At 42.3% G+C, this 15584-nt stretch overlaps 1 protein-coding gene across 1 annotated transcript in view; it reads left to right on the top strand.

The window, feature by feature from the left end:
• The first annotated feature begins 394 nt into the window (after positions 1–394).
• LOC125519225 overlaps positions 395–15584 on the top strand; it is a 39308-nt gene continuing 24118 nt past the window's right edge. Inside the window, exon 1 of the mRNA XM_048684096.1 lies at positions 395–514. Coding sequence (XP_048540053.1) covers positions 395–514 — 120 coding nt within the window. The remainder of the gene's footprint in view (positions 515–15584) is intronic.

The raw sequence follows: 15584 nt of genomic DNA, 5'->3' as shown, positions 1-15584 counted from the left end.
CCACGAGGGAAGGCTGAAAGGTAAGCTGGTCCTTGCTGGCAAGCAAATGGTTGCACCCAGAGAATTGGCAGAGAAAGCCCATTTGACGGTACTGCTTAACAGCCCAGTTCTCATCGCTTATGCCGAAGAACACTTGGCAGAGATACGCCAAAGCTTCTTACCAATGGTGTCTTCATCAGAAGTGGAGATGAAGGAGCACACTAAGAAGTACGCCGAATGGCTGAAGAATCGTTTGGCACAAGGATTCATTGATGATATTGCTACGTGGTTGGCATAAAAGCCATCACCTACGGTGTTGACGTACCAAGCATATTACATAAATCGATACACGTTCTACACTGAGGGACGTGATAAGGAGACCCCATATCAGAAGAGCTCTGTTCGAATAGAATGCATGACTGTAAATGAAGCTGATAAGAGGGTATACTATGGAACCATCAAAGAGATTTGGGAGCTTGACTATGTGAAAGTTAAGGTGGCATTATTCAGGTGCGCATGGATCCCTCTTGGTCAGGTAAAGATTGATGAGTATAGGAAAACCTGTGTTAGCAGGACAACGATGGCATATCACGCAGACCCATTCACTCTTGCTAGCGATGCTACCAAGATTTTCTTTGTGGAAGACCCCTTGCATAAGAACGGCCATTTAGCGATGCATGTGAAGAGAAGGGTACTAGGCATCGATGATGTTGCCGATCAGGACGATGAATTTGATGAGTTGCCAGCCAAGGGATCGCGCACCTGTGTAATGATAACCCACAAGTATAGGGGTTCACAACAGTTTTCGAGGGTAGAGTATTCAACCCAAATTTATTGATTCGACACAAGGGGAGCCAAAGAATATTCTCAAGTATTAGCAGCTGAGTTGTCAATTCAACCACGCCCGGAAACTTAATATCTGCAGAAAAGTGTTTAGTAGCAAAGTAATATGATAGTAGTGGTAATGGTAGCAAAAAGTAATATTTTTGGGTTTTGTAGTGATTGTGACAGTAGCAACAGAAAAGTAAATAAGCGAAGAACTATATATGAAAAGCTCGTAGGCAATGGATCGGTGATGGAGAATTATGCCGGATGCGATTATTCATGCAACAGTTATAACATAGGGTGACACAGAACTAGCTCCAATTCATCAATGTAATGTAGGCATGTGTTCCGAATATAGTCATACGTGCTTATGGAAAAGAACTTGCATGACATCTTTTGTCCTACCCTCCCGTGGCAGCGGGATCCTATTGGAAACTAAGGGATATTAAGGCCTCCTTTTAATAGAGTACCAGACCAAAGCATTAACACATAGTGAATACATGAACTCCTCAAACTACGTTCATCACCGGGAGTGGTCCCGATTATTGTCACTTCGGGGTTGCCGGATCATAACACATAGTAGGTGACTATAGACTTGCAAGATAGGATCAAGAACTCACATACATTCATGAAAACATAATAGGTTCAGATCTGAAATCATCGCACTCGGGCCCTAGTGACAAGCATTAAGCATAGCAAAGTCATAGCAACATCAATCTCAGAACATAGTGGATACTAGGGATCAAACCCTAACAAAACTAACTCGATTACATGATAAATCTCATACAACCCATCACCGTCCAGCAAGCCTACGATGGAATTACTCACGCACGGCGGAGAGCATCATGGAATTGGTGATGGCGGAAGGTTGATGATGACGATGGCGACGGATTCCCCTCTCCGAATCCCCGAACGGACTCCAGATCATCCCTCCCGAGAGAGTTTAGGGCTTGGCGGCGGCTCCGTATCGTAAAACGTGATGAATCCTTCTCCCTGATTTTTTTCTCCCCGAACACAAATATATGGAGTTGGAGTTGAGGTCGGTGGAGCGTCAGGGGGCCCACGAGGCAGGGGGCGCGCCCAGGGGGGTAGGCGCGGCCCCACCCTCGTGGACAGGGTGTGGGCCCCCGACATGGATTCTTCTTCCAGTATTTTTTATATATTCCAAAAATAATCTCCATTGATTTCAGGTCATTCCGAGAACTTTTATTTCTGCACAAAAATAACACCATGGCAATGATACTGAAAATAGCCTCAGTCCGGGTTAGTTCCATTCAAATCATGCAAGTTAGAGTCCAAAACAAGGGCAAAAGTGTTTGGAAAAGTAGATACGACGGAGATGTATCAACTCCCCCAAGCTTAAACCTTTGCTTGTCCTCAAGCAATTCAGTTGATCAACTGAAACTGATAAAGCCAGCATTCAAGTTTTCAGCAAAGATTATGAACTAACCATATTCACAATAACACTTAGGTCTCATGTTTACTCATATCAATGGCATAATCAACTAGCGAGCAATAATAATAAATCTCGGTTGACAACACTTTCTCAAAACAATCATAATATGATATAACAAGATGGTATCTCGCTAGCCCTTTCTGAGACCGCAAAACATACATGCAGAGCACCTTTAAAGATCAAGGACTGACTAGACATTGTTATTCATGGTAAAAGAGATCCAGTCAAGTCATACTCAATGTAAACTAACAGTAATGGATGCAAATGACAGCGGTGCTCTCCAACTGGTGCTTTTTAATAAGAAGATGATGACTCAACATAAAAGTAAATAGATAGGCCCTTCGCAGAGGAAACAGGGATTTGTAGAGGTGTCAGAGCTTGGTTTTGAAATAGAGATGAATAATATTTTGAGCGGTATACTTTCATGGTCAACATAACAACCGAGAGATCTCGATATCCTCCATGCTAAACACATTATAGGCGGTTCCCAAGCAGAATTGTAAAGTTTATACTCCCCCACCACCCACAAGCATCAATCCATGGCTTGCCCGAATCAACGGGTGCCTCGAACTAACAACAATCCTGGGGGAGTTTTGTTTGCAATTATTTTGATTTGATTTGAGCATGGGACTGGGACTGGGCATCCCGGTGACCAGCCATTTTATCGTGAATGAGGAGCGGAGTCCACTCCTCTTGAGAATAACCTGCCTAGCATGGAGGATACAAACAACCCTAGTTGATACATGAGCTATTCGAGCGTACAAAACAGAATGTTTATTTGAAGGTTTAGAGTTTGGCACATACAAATTTACTTGGAACGGCAGGTAGATACCGTATATAGGTAGGTATGGTGGACTCATATGGAATAACTTTGGGGTTTACGGAATTGGATGCATAAGCAATATTCCCGCTTAGTACAAGTGAAGGCTAGAAAAAGACTGCGAAGCGACCAGCTAGAGAGCGACAACAGTCATGAACATGCATTAAAATTAATCAACACCGAATGCAAGCATGAGTAGTATATAATTCACCATGAACATAAATATCATAGAGGCTATGCTGATTTTGTTTCAACTACATGTGTGAGCAGGTGCCAAGTCAAGCCACTCAAATCGTTCAAAGGAGGATACCACCCTATCATACGACATCACAACCATTTTAATAGCATGTTGGCACGCAAGGTAAACCATTATAAAGTCCTAGCTAATTAAGCATGGAATAAGCAACTACAATCTCTAATTCTCATTGTAAACATGTTTCTTTCATAATAGGCTGAATCAGGAACGATGAACTAATCATATTTACAAAAACAAGAGAGGTCGAGTCATGCTAGCTTTCCTCATCTCAATAAGTTCATCATATAATAATCATTATTGCATTTCACTTGCACGACCAAACGTTGTGGATAATAATAATAATAATAATAATAATGTACATGCATTGGACTAAGCTGGAATCTGCAAGCATTCAATTCAAGAGAGAAGACAAGATAATATGGGCTCTTTGTTAGATCAACAATAATGCATATGAGAGCCACTCAACATTTTCATTATGGTCTTCTCCTCTCGACCCCCAAAGAAAAGAGAAGAAATAAAACTATTTACATGGGAAAGCTCCCAACAAGCAAAAGAAGAACAAGAAATCTTTTTGGGTTTTCTTTTTGATTATTACTACTACAGGCATGGAAAGTAAACTAACTAAAAGCTACAACTAATTTTTTTGTTTTTTTCTTAAGGTTTATTAAGGCACACAAGAAGAAAGCTAAAAAGGAAATAAACTATCATGGATGATACAGTGAAGAACTATGAGCACCGACAACTAGCATGAGTGTGTGAACATGAATGTAATATCGGTGAGAAATACGTACTCCCCCAAGCTTAGGCTTTTGGCCTAAGTTGGTCTATGCCCATGGATGGCCTGGTGGATATCCGAAGTTGAAGCTGGGGTCGTACTAAGATGCATCAGCTATTACCCGACGAGCTGCAGCTTGGAGGCGAGCTGCCTCCGTCCTCCTCTCGTACTCGGTCGCCTCCTCCCTGGTTATAACATATCTCCCTTTTGCCTGAGAGTCAAAGAAGGCAGGAGTAGGGAGAGCGACGTGATAGGTGCGTCGTCTGTCAAAGATTAGTCAGTACTGGAGGAACTAATTGTTCCTCTCAACAAATTGATGACGAACCATGGCATTATAATCTAAATAAGCAGGAGGCAACTCAATATCGTCTCCACTTATGGGTATGTCAAGAAAATCAGCTAAACGGGTTGCGTAAATTCGACCAAAGAAATCTCCATTAATTTTGTTATTATGCAACCTGCGTGCAACAATGGCCCCCAAGTTATATTGTCTATCTCCTAATAGATCACTCTTGAGAACACTAAGATCTGGCACACACATGTGACATGCCTCATCCTTATCATTTATGCATCTACCTATAAAGAGAGCAAAATAATATATGGCAGGAAAATGAATGCTCCCTATGGTAGCTTGCGTGATTTCTCTAGATCCCCCCACAGTTATACTAGCAAGAAAGTCTCTATATTCAGATTTGCGAGGTTCGCGCCACTGTGGGAGTTTACAAGCAGTGTTAAAATTTTCTAAGTCCATGGTATAAGATTTATCATAAAGATCAAACAGCACAATTTGAGAATTGCATGATGATGAAAATTCAAACCTTCTCACAAAGGAATCAGTGAGTAGTGGTACTGATGGCACTTATCTGCCATGAAGCTCCCAAGATCGGCGTTACGCACATATGCGTCAAATTCCTCCTTGATTCCTGCTTGGACCATGAAATGTTCTGACGACCATTCACAAGGCCGCACTTGAGCGTCCCTCGGTGGTTCATCGTCCGGCTCACGCATTGCGGGCCTGGGTCCTTGCTTCCTTGAAGAACCACCTTGGTACATTTTCCTAAACATATTTCTTCCTCTGAAAAATTTCTGAAATTTTTAGTAACTTAAAATAAAAGTGAACCAAACTCAACAAAATTGATAGCAACTACTCCCACAAGTTCCTAGAGACTATATCATGCATTAGAACTACTTGGGACCATATAAATTTGACATGCAAGCTCAAGAACAGGGTCACCTAGGCAGCAAAAATTTGGAATGAATAAAGCACTAGAACAAAAACTCACTGGACTATTGGAGGAGTCACATACCAAAGAACAATCCCCCAAAGCAGTTTTGTGAATGGAGCTTTGAGCTAGGAGATCAAAAATGGCAGCAAGATGAGCAAGAACTCGGGTTTGAGCTGGCTAGTGATTTTTTTGGGAGGAAGAAGGAGTGTGTGGTGGCTGGAATAAGTGGAGGGGGGCCACTAGGGGCCCACGAGGCAGGGGGCGCCCAGGGGGGTAGGGCGCGCCCTGGACCCTTGTGGCCAGGTGCTGGCTCCCCGTGATGTGTTCTCAGTGCCAGATATTCTCAAATATTCTAGAAAAAATCATATTAAATTTTCAGGGCATTAGGAGAACTTTTTTTTCGAGGTATTTTTTATTGCTCGGATAATTCACAAAACTGACAGATATTACTACTTTTGCTTTATTTAATATAAATAACAAAAAGTAAAAAGAGGGTACAGAAGGTTGTGCCTTTTAACTACATCCATCTCATGTTCTTCAAAAGGAATCCACTAACAAGGTTGATCAAGTCTTGTTAACAAACTCATTCCGAATAACATGGAACCGGAGAAATTTTGAATAACACTAGGTTACCTCAACGGGGATATGCATGTCCCCAACAATAAGAATATCATATTTCTTCTTGACAGTAGGAAGAGAAAATTCAAAACTTCCAATAGTGATTGTTGATATTTTTCCAATAGAATTGATATTGTGGACTTGAGGTTGTTTCCTCGGAAAGTGTACCGTATGGTCATTACCATGAACATGAAAAGTGACATTGCCTTTGGTGCAATCAATAACAGCCCCTGCAGTATTCAAAAAGGGTCTTCCAAGAATAACAAACATACTATCATCCTCGGGAATATCAAGAATAACAAAGTCCATTGAAAAAGTAACGTTTGTAACCACAATAGGCACATCCTCACAAATACCGATAGGTATAGCAGTTCATTTGTCAGCCATTTGCAAAGATATTTCAGTAGGTGTCAACTTAGTCAAATCAAGTCTACGGTATAAAGAGAGAGGCATAACACTAACACCGGCTCCAAGATCACATAAAGCAGTTTTAACATAGTTTATTTTAATGGAGCATGGTATAGTTGGTACTCCTGGATCTCCAAGTTTTTTTGGTATTCCACCCTTAAAAGTATAATTAGCAAGCATGGTGGAAATTTCATCTTCCAGAATCTTTCTTTTATTAGTAACTATATCTTTCATATATTTAGCATAAGGATTCATTTTAAGCATATCGGTCAAACACATAAGCAAAAAGATAGGTCTAATCATTCAGCAAAGCGCTCAAAATCCTCATCATCCTTTTTCTTGGTTGGTTTAGGAGGAAAAGGCATGGGTTTCTGAACCCATGGTTCTCTTTCTTTACCGTGCTTCCTAGCAACGAAGTCTCTCTTATCATAACGTTGATTCTTTGATTGTGGGTTATCAAGATCAACAACAGGTTCAATTTCTACATCATTATTATTGCTAGGTTGAGCATTAACATGAACATCATCATTAACATTATCACTAGGTTCATGTTCATTACCAGATTGTGTTTCAGCATCAGAGATAGAAATATCATTGGGATTCTCAGGTGTGTCAATAACAGGTTCACTAGAAGCATGCAAAGTCCTATCATTTTTCTTTTTCTTCCTCTTAGAAGGACTAGGTGCATCTACTTTAGTTCTCTGAGAATCTTGCTCAATTCTCTTGGGGTAGCCCTCAGGATACAAAGGATCCTGAGTCATTTTAGCACCTCTAGTCATAACTCTAACAACATTATCATTCTTATTGCTTAATTCATTGAGCAAATCATTCTGAGCTTGAAGTACTTGTTCTACTTGAGTGGTAACCATAGAAGCATGTTTACTAATAAGTTTAAGTTCACCTTTGACTCTAGACATATAATCACTCAAGTGTTCAAGCATATCAGCATTTTGTTTTAATTGTCTACCAACATAAGCATTAAAGTTTTCTTGCTTAGCCATAAAGTTATCAAATTCATCCAAACATTGGCTAGCAAACTTAGCAGGAGGGATTTTAGCTTTATCGTATCTATAGAGAGAGTTTACCTTTACTACCTGTGTCGGGTTATCAAGACCGTGTGTTTCTTCAACAGGTGATGAATTAAGACCATGTATTTCTTCAATAGGTGGTAAATTCTTAACATCTTCAGCTTTAATACCTATTTCTTTCATTGATTCCTTTGCCTCTTGCATATCTTTAGGACTGAGAAATAGAATACCCCTTTTCTTCGGAGTTGGCTCAGGAGTTGGTTCAGGAAGTGTCCAATTATTTTCATTGGTCAACATATTATTCAATAGAATTTCAGCTTGATCAACTATTCTTTCCCTGAAAACACAACCAGCACAACTATCCAGGTGGTCTCTGGAAGCATCGGTTAGTCCATTATAAAAGATATAAAGTATTTCATTTTTCTTGAGAGGATGACTAGGCAAAGCATTAAGTAATTGGAGAAGCCTCCCCCAAGCTTGTGGGAGACTCTCTTCTTCAATTTGCACAAAATTATATATTTCCCTTAAAGCAGCTTGTTTCTTATGAGCGGGGAAATATTTAGCAGAGAAGTAGTAAATCATATCCTGGGGACTACGCACACAACCAGGATCAAGAGAATTAAACCATATCTTAGCATCACCCTTTAATGAGAACGGAAATAATTTAAGAATATAATAGTAGCGAGTTTTATCATCATTAGTGAACATGGTAGCTATATCATTTAATTTAGTAAGATGTGCCACAACAGTTTCAGATTCATAGCCATAGAAAGGATCAGATTCAACCAGAGTAATTATATCAGGATCAACTGAGAAATCATAATCCTTATCAGTAATAAAGATAGGTGAAGTAGCATAAGCAGGATCATATTTCATTGTAGCATTAAGAGATTTTTCTTTCAGCTTAGCTAATAGTTTCTTAAGATCACCCCTATGATTGCAGGCAAGAAAGTCTCTAGCACTTTCTTCATACATAACATAACCCTCAGGCACAACAGGCAATTCATATCTAGGGGGAGAATCTTCATCATCACTTTCATCAATATTATCAGTTTCAATAATTTCATTCTCTCTAGCCCTACCAAGTTGTTCATCAAGAAATTCACCTAGTGGCACAGTAGTATCAAGCATAGAAGTAGTTTCATCATAAGTATCATGCAAAGCAGAAGTGGCATCATCAATAACATGTGGCATATCAGAATGACTAGCAGAAGCAGGTTTAGGTGTCGCAAGTTTACTCAAAACAGAAGGTGAATCAAGTGCAGAGCTAGATGGCAGTTCCTTACCTCCCCTCGTAGTTGAGGGAAAAATCTTGGTTCTTTGATCTTTCAAGTTCTTCATAATGATAAGCATATATAAATCCCAAGTGACTCAAAGAATAGAGCTATGCTCCCCGACAACGGCGCCAGAAAATGGTCTTGATAACCCACAAGTATAGGGGATCACAACAGTTTTCGAGGGTAGAGTATTCAACCCAAATTTACTGATTCGACACAAGGGGAGCCAAAGAATATTCTCAAGTATTAGCAGCTGAGTTGTCAATTCAACCACACCTGGAAACTTAATATCTGCAGCAAAGTATTTAGTAGCAAAGTAATATAATAGTAGTGGTAACGGTAGCAAAAAGTAATATTTTTGGGTTTTGTAGTGATTGTGATAGTAGCAACGGAAAAGTAAATAAGCGAAGAACAATATATGAAAAGCTCGTAGGCAATGGATCGGTGATGGAGAATTATGCCGGATGCGATTATTCATGCAACAGTTATAACATAGGGTGACACAGAACTAGGTCCAATTCATCAATGTAATGTAGGCATGTATTCCGAATATAGTCATACGTGCTTATGGAAAAGAAATTGCAGGACATCTTTTGTCCTACCCTCCCGTGGTAGCGGGGTCCTATTGGAAACTAAGGGATATTAAGGCCTCCTTTTAATAGAGTACCGGACCAAAGCATTAAACATAGTGAATACACAAACTCCTCAAACTACAGTAATCACCGGGAGTGGTCTCGATTATTGTCACTTCGGGGTTGCCGGATCATTACACATAGTAGGTGACTATAGACTTGAAAGATAGGATCAATAACTCACATATATTGATGAAAACATAATAGGTTCAGATTTGAAATCATGGCACTCGGGCCCTAGTGACAAGCATTAAGCATAGCAAAGTCATAGCAACATCAATCTCAGAACATAGTGGATACTAGGGATCAAACCCTAACAAAACTAACTCGATTACATGATAAATCTCATCCAACCCATCACCGTCCAGCAAGCCTACGATGGAATTACTCATGCACGGAGGTGAGCATCATGGAATTGGTGATGGAGGATGGTTGATGATGACGATGGCGACGGATTCCCCTCTCCGGAGCCCCGGACGGACTCCAGATCAGCCCTCCCGAGAGAGTTTAGGGCTTGGTGGCGGCTCCGTATCATAAAATGCGATGAATCCTTCTCCCTGATTTTTTTCTCCCGAACTCAAATATATGGAGTTGGAGTTGAGGTCGGTGGAACATCAGGGGGCCCACGAGGCAGGGGGGCGCGCCCCCACCCTCGTGGACAGGGTGTGGGCCCCCCGACATGGATTCTTCTTCCAGTATTTTTTATATATTCCAAAAATAATCTTCGTTGATTTTCAGGTCAGTCCGAGAAATTTTATTTTTGCACAAAAATAACACCATGGCAATTCTGCTGAAAACAGTGTCAGTCCGGGTTAGTTCCATTCAACTCATGCAACTTAGAGTCCAAAACAAGAGCAAAAGTGTTTGGAATAGTAGATACGATGGAGACGTATCATGCAACATAGAAGCGCAAAATCATCAAAAAACCAAAGTTCATTCGGTGTCAACTTAACGATCCCAGTTCCCCCATGTACATGGGAATTAAGCCATAAGACTAGTCTTTATGCCTACCCTACAACTTAATTCGTTCAATTTAGAACTGTTGCGTGTACTGAATTTGTGAGTTATGCCCGGTTTTCTGTTGATGTAAGAACCGTTGATATGTTGACCTTGATATGCTGTTAGCTCAGGCAATGAATATGAACTGTTTATTATTATTATTATATCATAGATGTAGCACACTCAATCGATCTCACTACAGTATGTGTGAACAAAAATATGCAATCTGGTTTGAGAATAGCACACGGTTCGTTGATGAAAGTAGTGTGCCGACCAAACCCCGCCACCCCGCCCACGATCTGAGTCATGCTTTCTGGTTAGCCAGAACCCAAACCCCACGGATCGTACGTCTGCACCGTTGGATGCTCCCAGATCGAACGGCGATCCTCATCCCTTTCGACAACACATGCACGTTAATCTCAAAAAATGTCTTAAATATAGCTAACGATACCTGAAATGCGCCAGAAAATCAAACCCGTGGTATAATGGTCATTGCGTACCATGGTAATTTTTATGAGACCAAACGATGAAGTCACCGACCACAGGAGTTTGAATTGACACGTCTCCTTTTGGAAAACCATGATCCTTCACGTGAGACGCTCCGGTTTGGAAGGAGCGGTCATCAAAACTTGTGCCAAACTTTACCAATTTTTTCCACGGGGTCGTGAGAGCACGCCAGAGGCACACATCGATTTTGATGATGTCCGAACTCCATCTGAATTTCTGTAATTAAAATACCAACTAGGCCTACGCCAGTGGCCGCACCTCATGGCCGAAATGTTTGAAAGTTCTCCCCGCTTCTCGAACAAACGGATGAAAACTCACAAAGCGACGCACAAATGATCTGTACACCTTTGCTAGGCTCATAGTAAGGGGGTATCATAGCTAGTATCATGCATGCCAACTAGGCAATTTTGATGATCTGTCATAGAATTAATTAAATGAAGAAATAGAGGGTTAAGTATCATATCATGAAACTGTATCATAATAAATCTTATGCTACTATGTGTCATGCATGACAATATAAATAAAGTACTACATATGATACTAGCTACTCTATGATACTATGCATTAGAGCAAGTAAGTACACAATAGAGTGACATAATTAAGACTAGCGACAATGGGTAGTAACATAGAATGTTACTAGTCTATGTTACTACCTCTATAGTGGGGAGTAACATATGTGTAGTAACATGCAACACTTCATTTATTAGGCTATAGATCATCTTGCCTTGAGATGTGTGATGTTACTCAGACTAGCCACAATAGGTAGTAACATAGACTAGTAACATGCCCATGTGTTACTAGTCTATGTTACTACCTCTATAGTGGGGAGTAACATATATGTGTGGTAACATGGAACACTTCATTTATTAGGCTATAGACACATCTTGCCTTGATATGTACATGTGATGTTACTCATACTACTAGTAACTAGCTATGTTACTACTTTCCTCTCTTTCTTCATTTATTGCTTGCCACATTGTCTACTTAATTTATCTAGATATGTGTGATGTTACTACCTATGTTACTCCCATTGTGGGTATAGTCTCATACTATAGTAAGACTATACCCACAGTGGGAGTAACATATGTAGTAACATCACACATATCCACTTTCCTCCATTTCTTCATTTATTGCTTGCCACATCATCTATTTTATCTAGATATGTGTGATGTTACTACCTATGTTACTCCCACTATGGGTAGTCTGGCTATAAGGAATAGAATAATATATATGTGCTTATTAGTTGGAGGAAAGAGAAGAGAAGCGGGCTCTTGGTTAGTAGAGCTAGCTGCAACACGAGACCCAAGACACTTTGTGAGGATGTAAGGTGGGCCAACTATTGATAAACTAGTATGTATATAAAACTTATTATTGTACATGCCCGCTAAGAGGTTGGATGTATATGACATGGTAACTTCTTATAGCCGACCCTTGGCTGTATTATTAACTATGCTCTTACTGAGGTAGCTAGTATATCATAGACAACTAGCTAGTATCAGACTAACCACAGTGGGAGTAACTTCAGCAGTAACACCGAACCCAACTCAGCAAACTTGCTTATGTGGCAATAAGTTAATGAGGAGAGAGATAGTTTTAGTAACTTAGCTAGTTACTGTAGCATCACATGTCCCAATGCAATATGAGTCTGTAACCTAAGAAATGAAGCTTTGCATGACACTACACTTATGTTACTACCCACTATGAAGGTAGTAACATATATAGTCTAGGGATATGTGTATGTTACTAGTGTACTACTCTCCATTGTGGCTAGTCTCATACTCCCTTCTTTTCGGTTTGGGCTGGTTGTAATGGTATTATCATAAGCGGTATCATGCATGCCAACTAGACTTTCTGGAGGATGTGGCACACAAGAGAGGATGTGGTATCATATCATGATACCATATCATATTAAATGTTGTACTACTACTTTGTGTGATGTATGACAAGTAGTAAGGCAACCTAAGATGTTAACTTATGATACTATGCATTACGGAAGTAGTATCCTAGCTAAACTATCATATATATTCATGCATGATACTACTAGTATATATATATAATACCCCCATTACAACCAGCTTTATAGGGCTCAATTCATAAATACGGTCATCTATGATATATACTCCCTCCGTAAACTAATATAAGAGCGTTTAGGTCACTATTTAGTAATCTAAATGCTCTTATATTAGTTTACAGAGGGAGCTAGTACTACTCTATGATACTATATATGCACTATGAAGGTACGTACGTAGTATCATACACTAGTATCATATGCATGATACTATATATATAGTATATGATACTCCCCACTATATAAGGCTGGCCATAGTGGTGGTATCATACACTACAAAAAAGACACATCCGTGACATTTTGGGCTGAACGAAATTTTTTTCTGTCATACTTATGACACTTCTATGATGGTAATTGTGACAAACCTCGGTATCATCATAGATGTGGTGGGTTCCTACTTCTATGACAAAAAATCATGACAGAAAATGGGCTTTTCGTCCTGGGCGGGCCGGAGACGCAGCTGCATGACATTCTTTTGGCCGTCCATGACAGAAAAAACCGTGATAGAAGCGAGGGCGAGGAAAATATCGGGGTGTTCCCGGTTACGGTGGGTGGCCGGGGCCGAGCGATGCATAGAGGTTTGCGCGTTTCTCTCGTACACGTACGTGCGTGGGTGCGAGGCATTGGGCTCTAACTGGACCCGAGCGAGGCATTCGCCTACTGAACCCGAGTGATTGCACTGCAGGCTATGCGTTACTGAACCCGAGCGGTCGATCGATGGCTGTTAACTAAACCCAATCGAGCGATTCCTTCACTACTGCTGCTAACTGAAGCCGATCGATGCTGCCTCTGGATGAACAGTGAGCGTTGCTGGGGGGGTTTGGATGAACAGTTCCCGGTGGGGGTGGATGAACAGGACCCCGTGGTGTTGCCTCTGGATGAACAGGACCCCGATCGATCGAGCCGGTTGGGGCTGGATGAACAGTAGCCCGTGGAGGGGTGGATGAACAGTAGCCCGTGGAGGGGTGGTTGAATAGTAAACGATGGAGGGCTAGATGAACAGTAGCCCGTGGAGGGGTGATTGAACAGGAGCCCAATGAGAGGGCTGGTTGAACAGTAGCAGGTGGAGTAGAGCGCGGTGGAGGCTGGATGAACATGAGCCTGTGGATGAACAGTCGCAGGTGGAGGCTGGACGAGGTCGACGATGGATGAACAATAGCCCGTGGAGGCCGGAGGGGGTCGACGGTGGAGATGAACAGTATCCCGTGGAGTCCCGTTTTGCGGTATGCCACACCCCTCCCGATGAACAGGACCCTCGTTTCAACTGTAGCGCTCCAACACAAGTCCATTTCCTCCATTTTGTGGTACGCCACACCCCTCCCGATGAACAGGACCACCCTTTCGACCGTAGGAGGTCCTTTTCCTCCGTTTTGCGGTACGCCAGACCCCTCCCGATGAACAGGATCCTGTTTCGACCATGGCCGGTCGAACACAAGGCCGTTTCCTCCGTTCTGCGGTATGCCAAACCTCGTTTCCATCGGCTGTTCCGTCCAAGCCCTCCCGATGAACACGACAACGCATTCCGTTCCGACCTAGCCGGTTGGCTCCCCATGAACACGACGACGACGATGTTTCTCCATTCTGACCCAACCGTGTACACGAGCCCTAGCCGTACGTATGCACGAGTAGGCGTTCGAGACCTCGCCCGTATCTACGTATGTGGCCGTATTAACTTTCTTGCACCCTGGCCGTTGTACGTACATGTACATGCTACATGCGCGCCTCTACTACGACACGTGTGTGCCTCTACATCGACCAGTATGTACATACACGTTCGTGACCAGAATGACAACACTACGTATGCTTCGACCAGGTGGGTCCCGACTGCCAGGCGCTTCCTTGCGTGCGAAGATGTAGCTGGTGGATCCCAGCAGTCAGGGGGGCGAATCGTTTTTTTTGCCCGGACGCACTTCCTTGCGTGTGAAGATGTAGCTGGTAGGTCCCAGCAATTAGGGGGGAAACGTTTTTTTCACGAAATACGGTGGCCCATCCGGTGGGTCCCTGCTGTCAGGTGGAGGAATCATTATTTTCTGCGTAATAAGGAGGCACTTCCTTGCTGCGGCCATGGACCCACCTGTCAGCCTCTCCACGTACAGTCCACGTCCGATGGAAGCCGTTCCTTGACCACGTTGACCACGCCGCGCCGAGAGCACCAGGGCGGTGGACGACGGCGAGGCCTAGGAAGGGGACGACGCGGAGCCGGGGAAGACGCGACAGTGGATGCCCACGTGTAGAGCAGTATGAGGGTTCACAGGTTCGGCCGCGGTGTGAGGCTACTGTCGCCGCAGAATAACAGGGGGTGTGGGTGAGTAGAGGAATGGCCTGGCCAGCGGTGGGAGTAGTAGGGGGCGGTGAGGCCTTCGCGGCATCACAACCGGCCATGGGAGGCAGGAGCACGCGGCACGACCGGCGCTGATTTGCGTGGCTGGAGCAAGAAGACCAGAGGTTGAAGAAGCACTACGGCCGTTGGAGGGACATCGTACGGTTACTGGAGCTAGAATCATTCATATTGACTAAGTTGACAAAGCCCTCCGTCCCCTTCAACTTAGTAGGCCCACAAGTCAGCCTCCCACCAAGTGAAGGAAATATGCCCTAGAGGCAATAATAAAGTTATTATTTATTTCCTTATATCATGATAAATGTTTATTATTCATGCTAGAATTGTATTAACCGGAAACATAATACATGTGTGAATACATAGACAAACAGA

Source organism: Triticum urartu, chromosome 7 (assembly GCF_003073215.2).
Source record: "Triticum urartu cultivar G1812 chromosome 7, Tu2.1, whole genome shotgun sequence".
NCBI classification, from domain to species: Eukaryota; Viridiplantae; Streptophyta; class Magnoliopsida; order Poales; family Poaceae; genus Triticum; species Triticum urartu.
The sequence above is the reverse complement of the archived record's forward strand: the minus strand, read 5'-3'. Positions and strand labels throughout refer to the sequence as shown.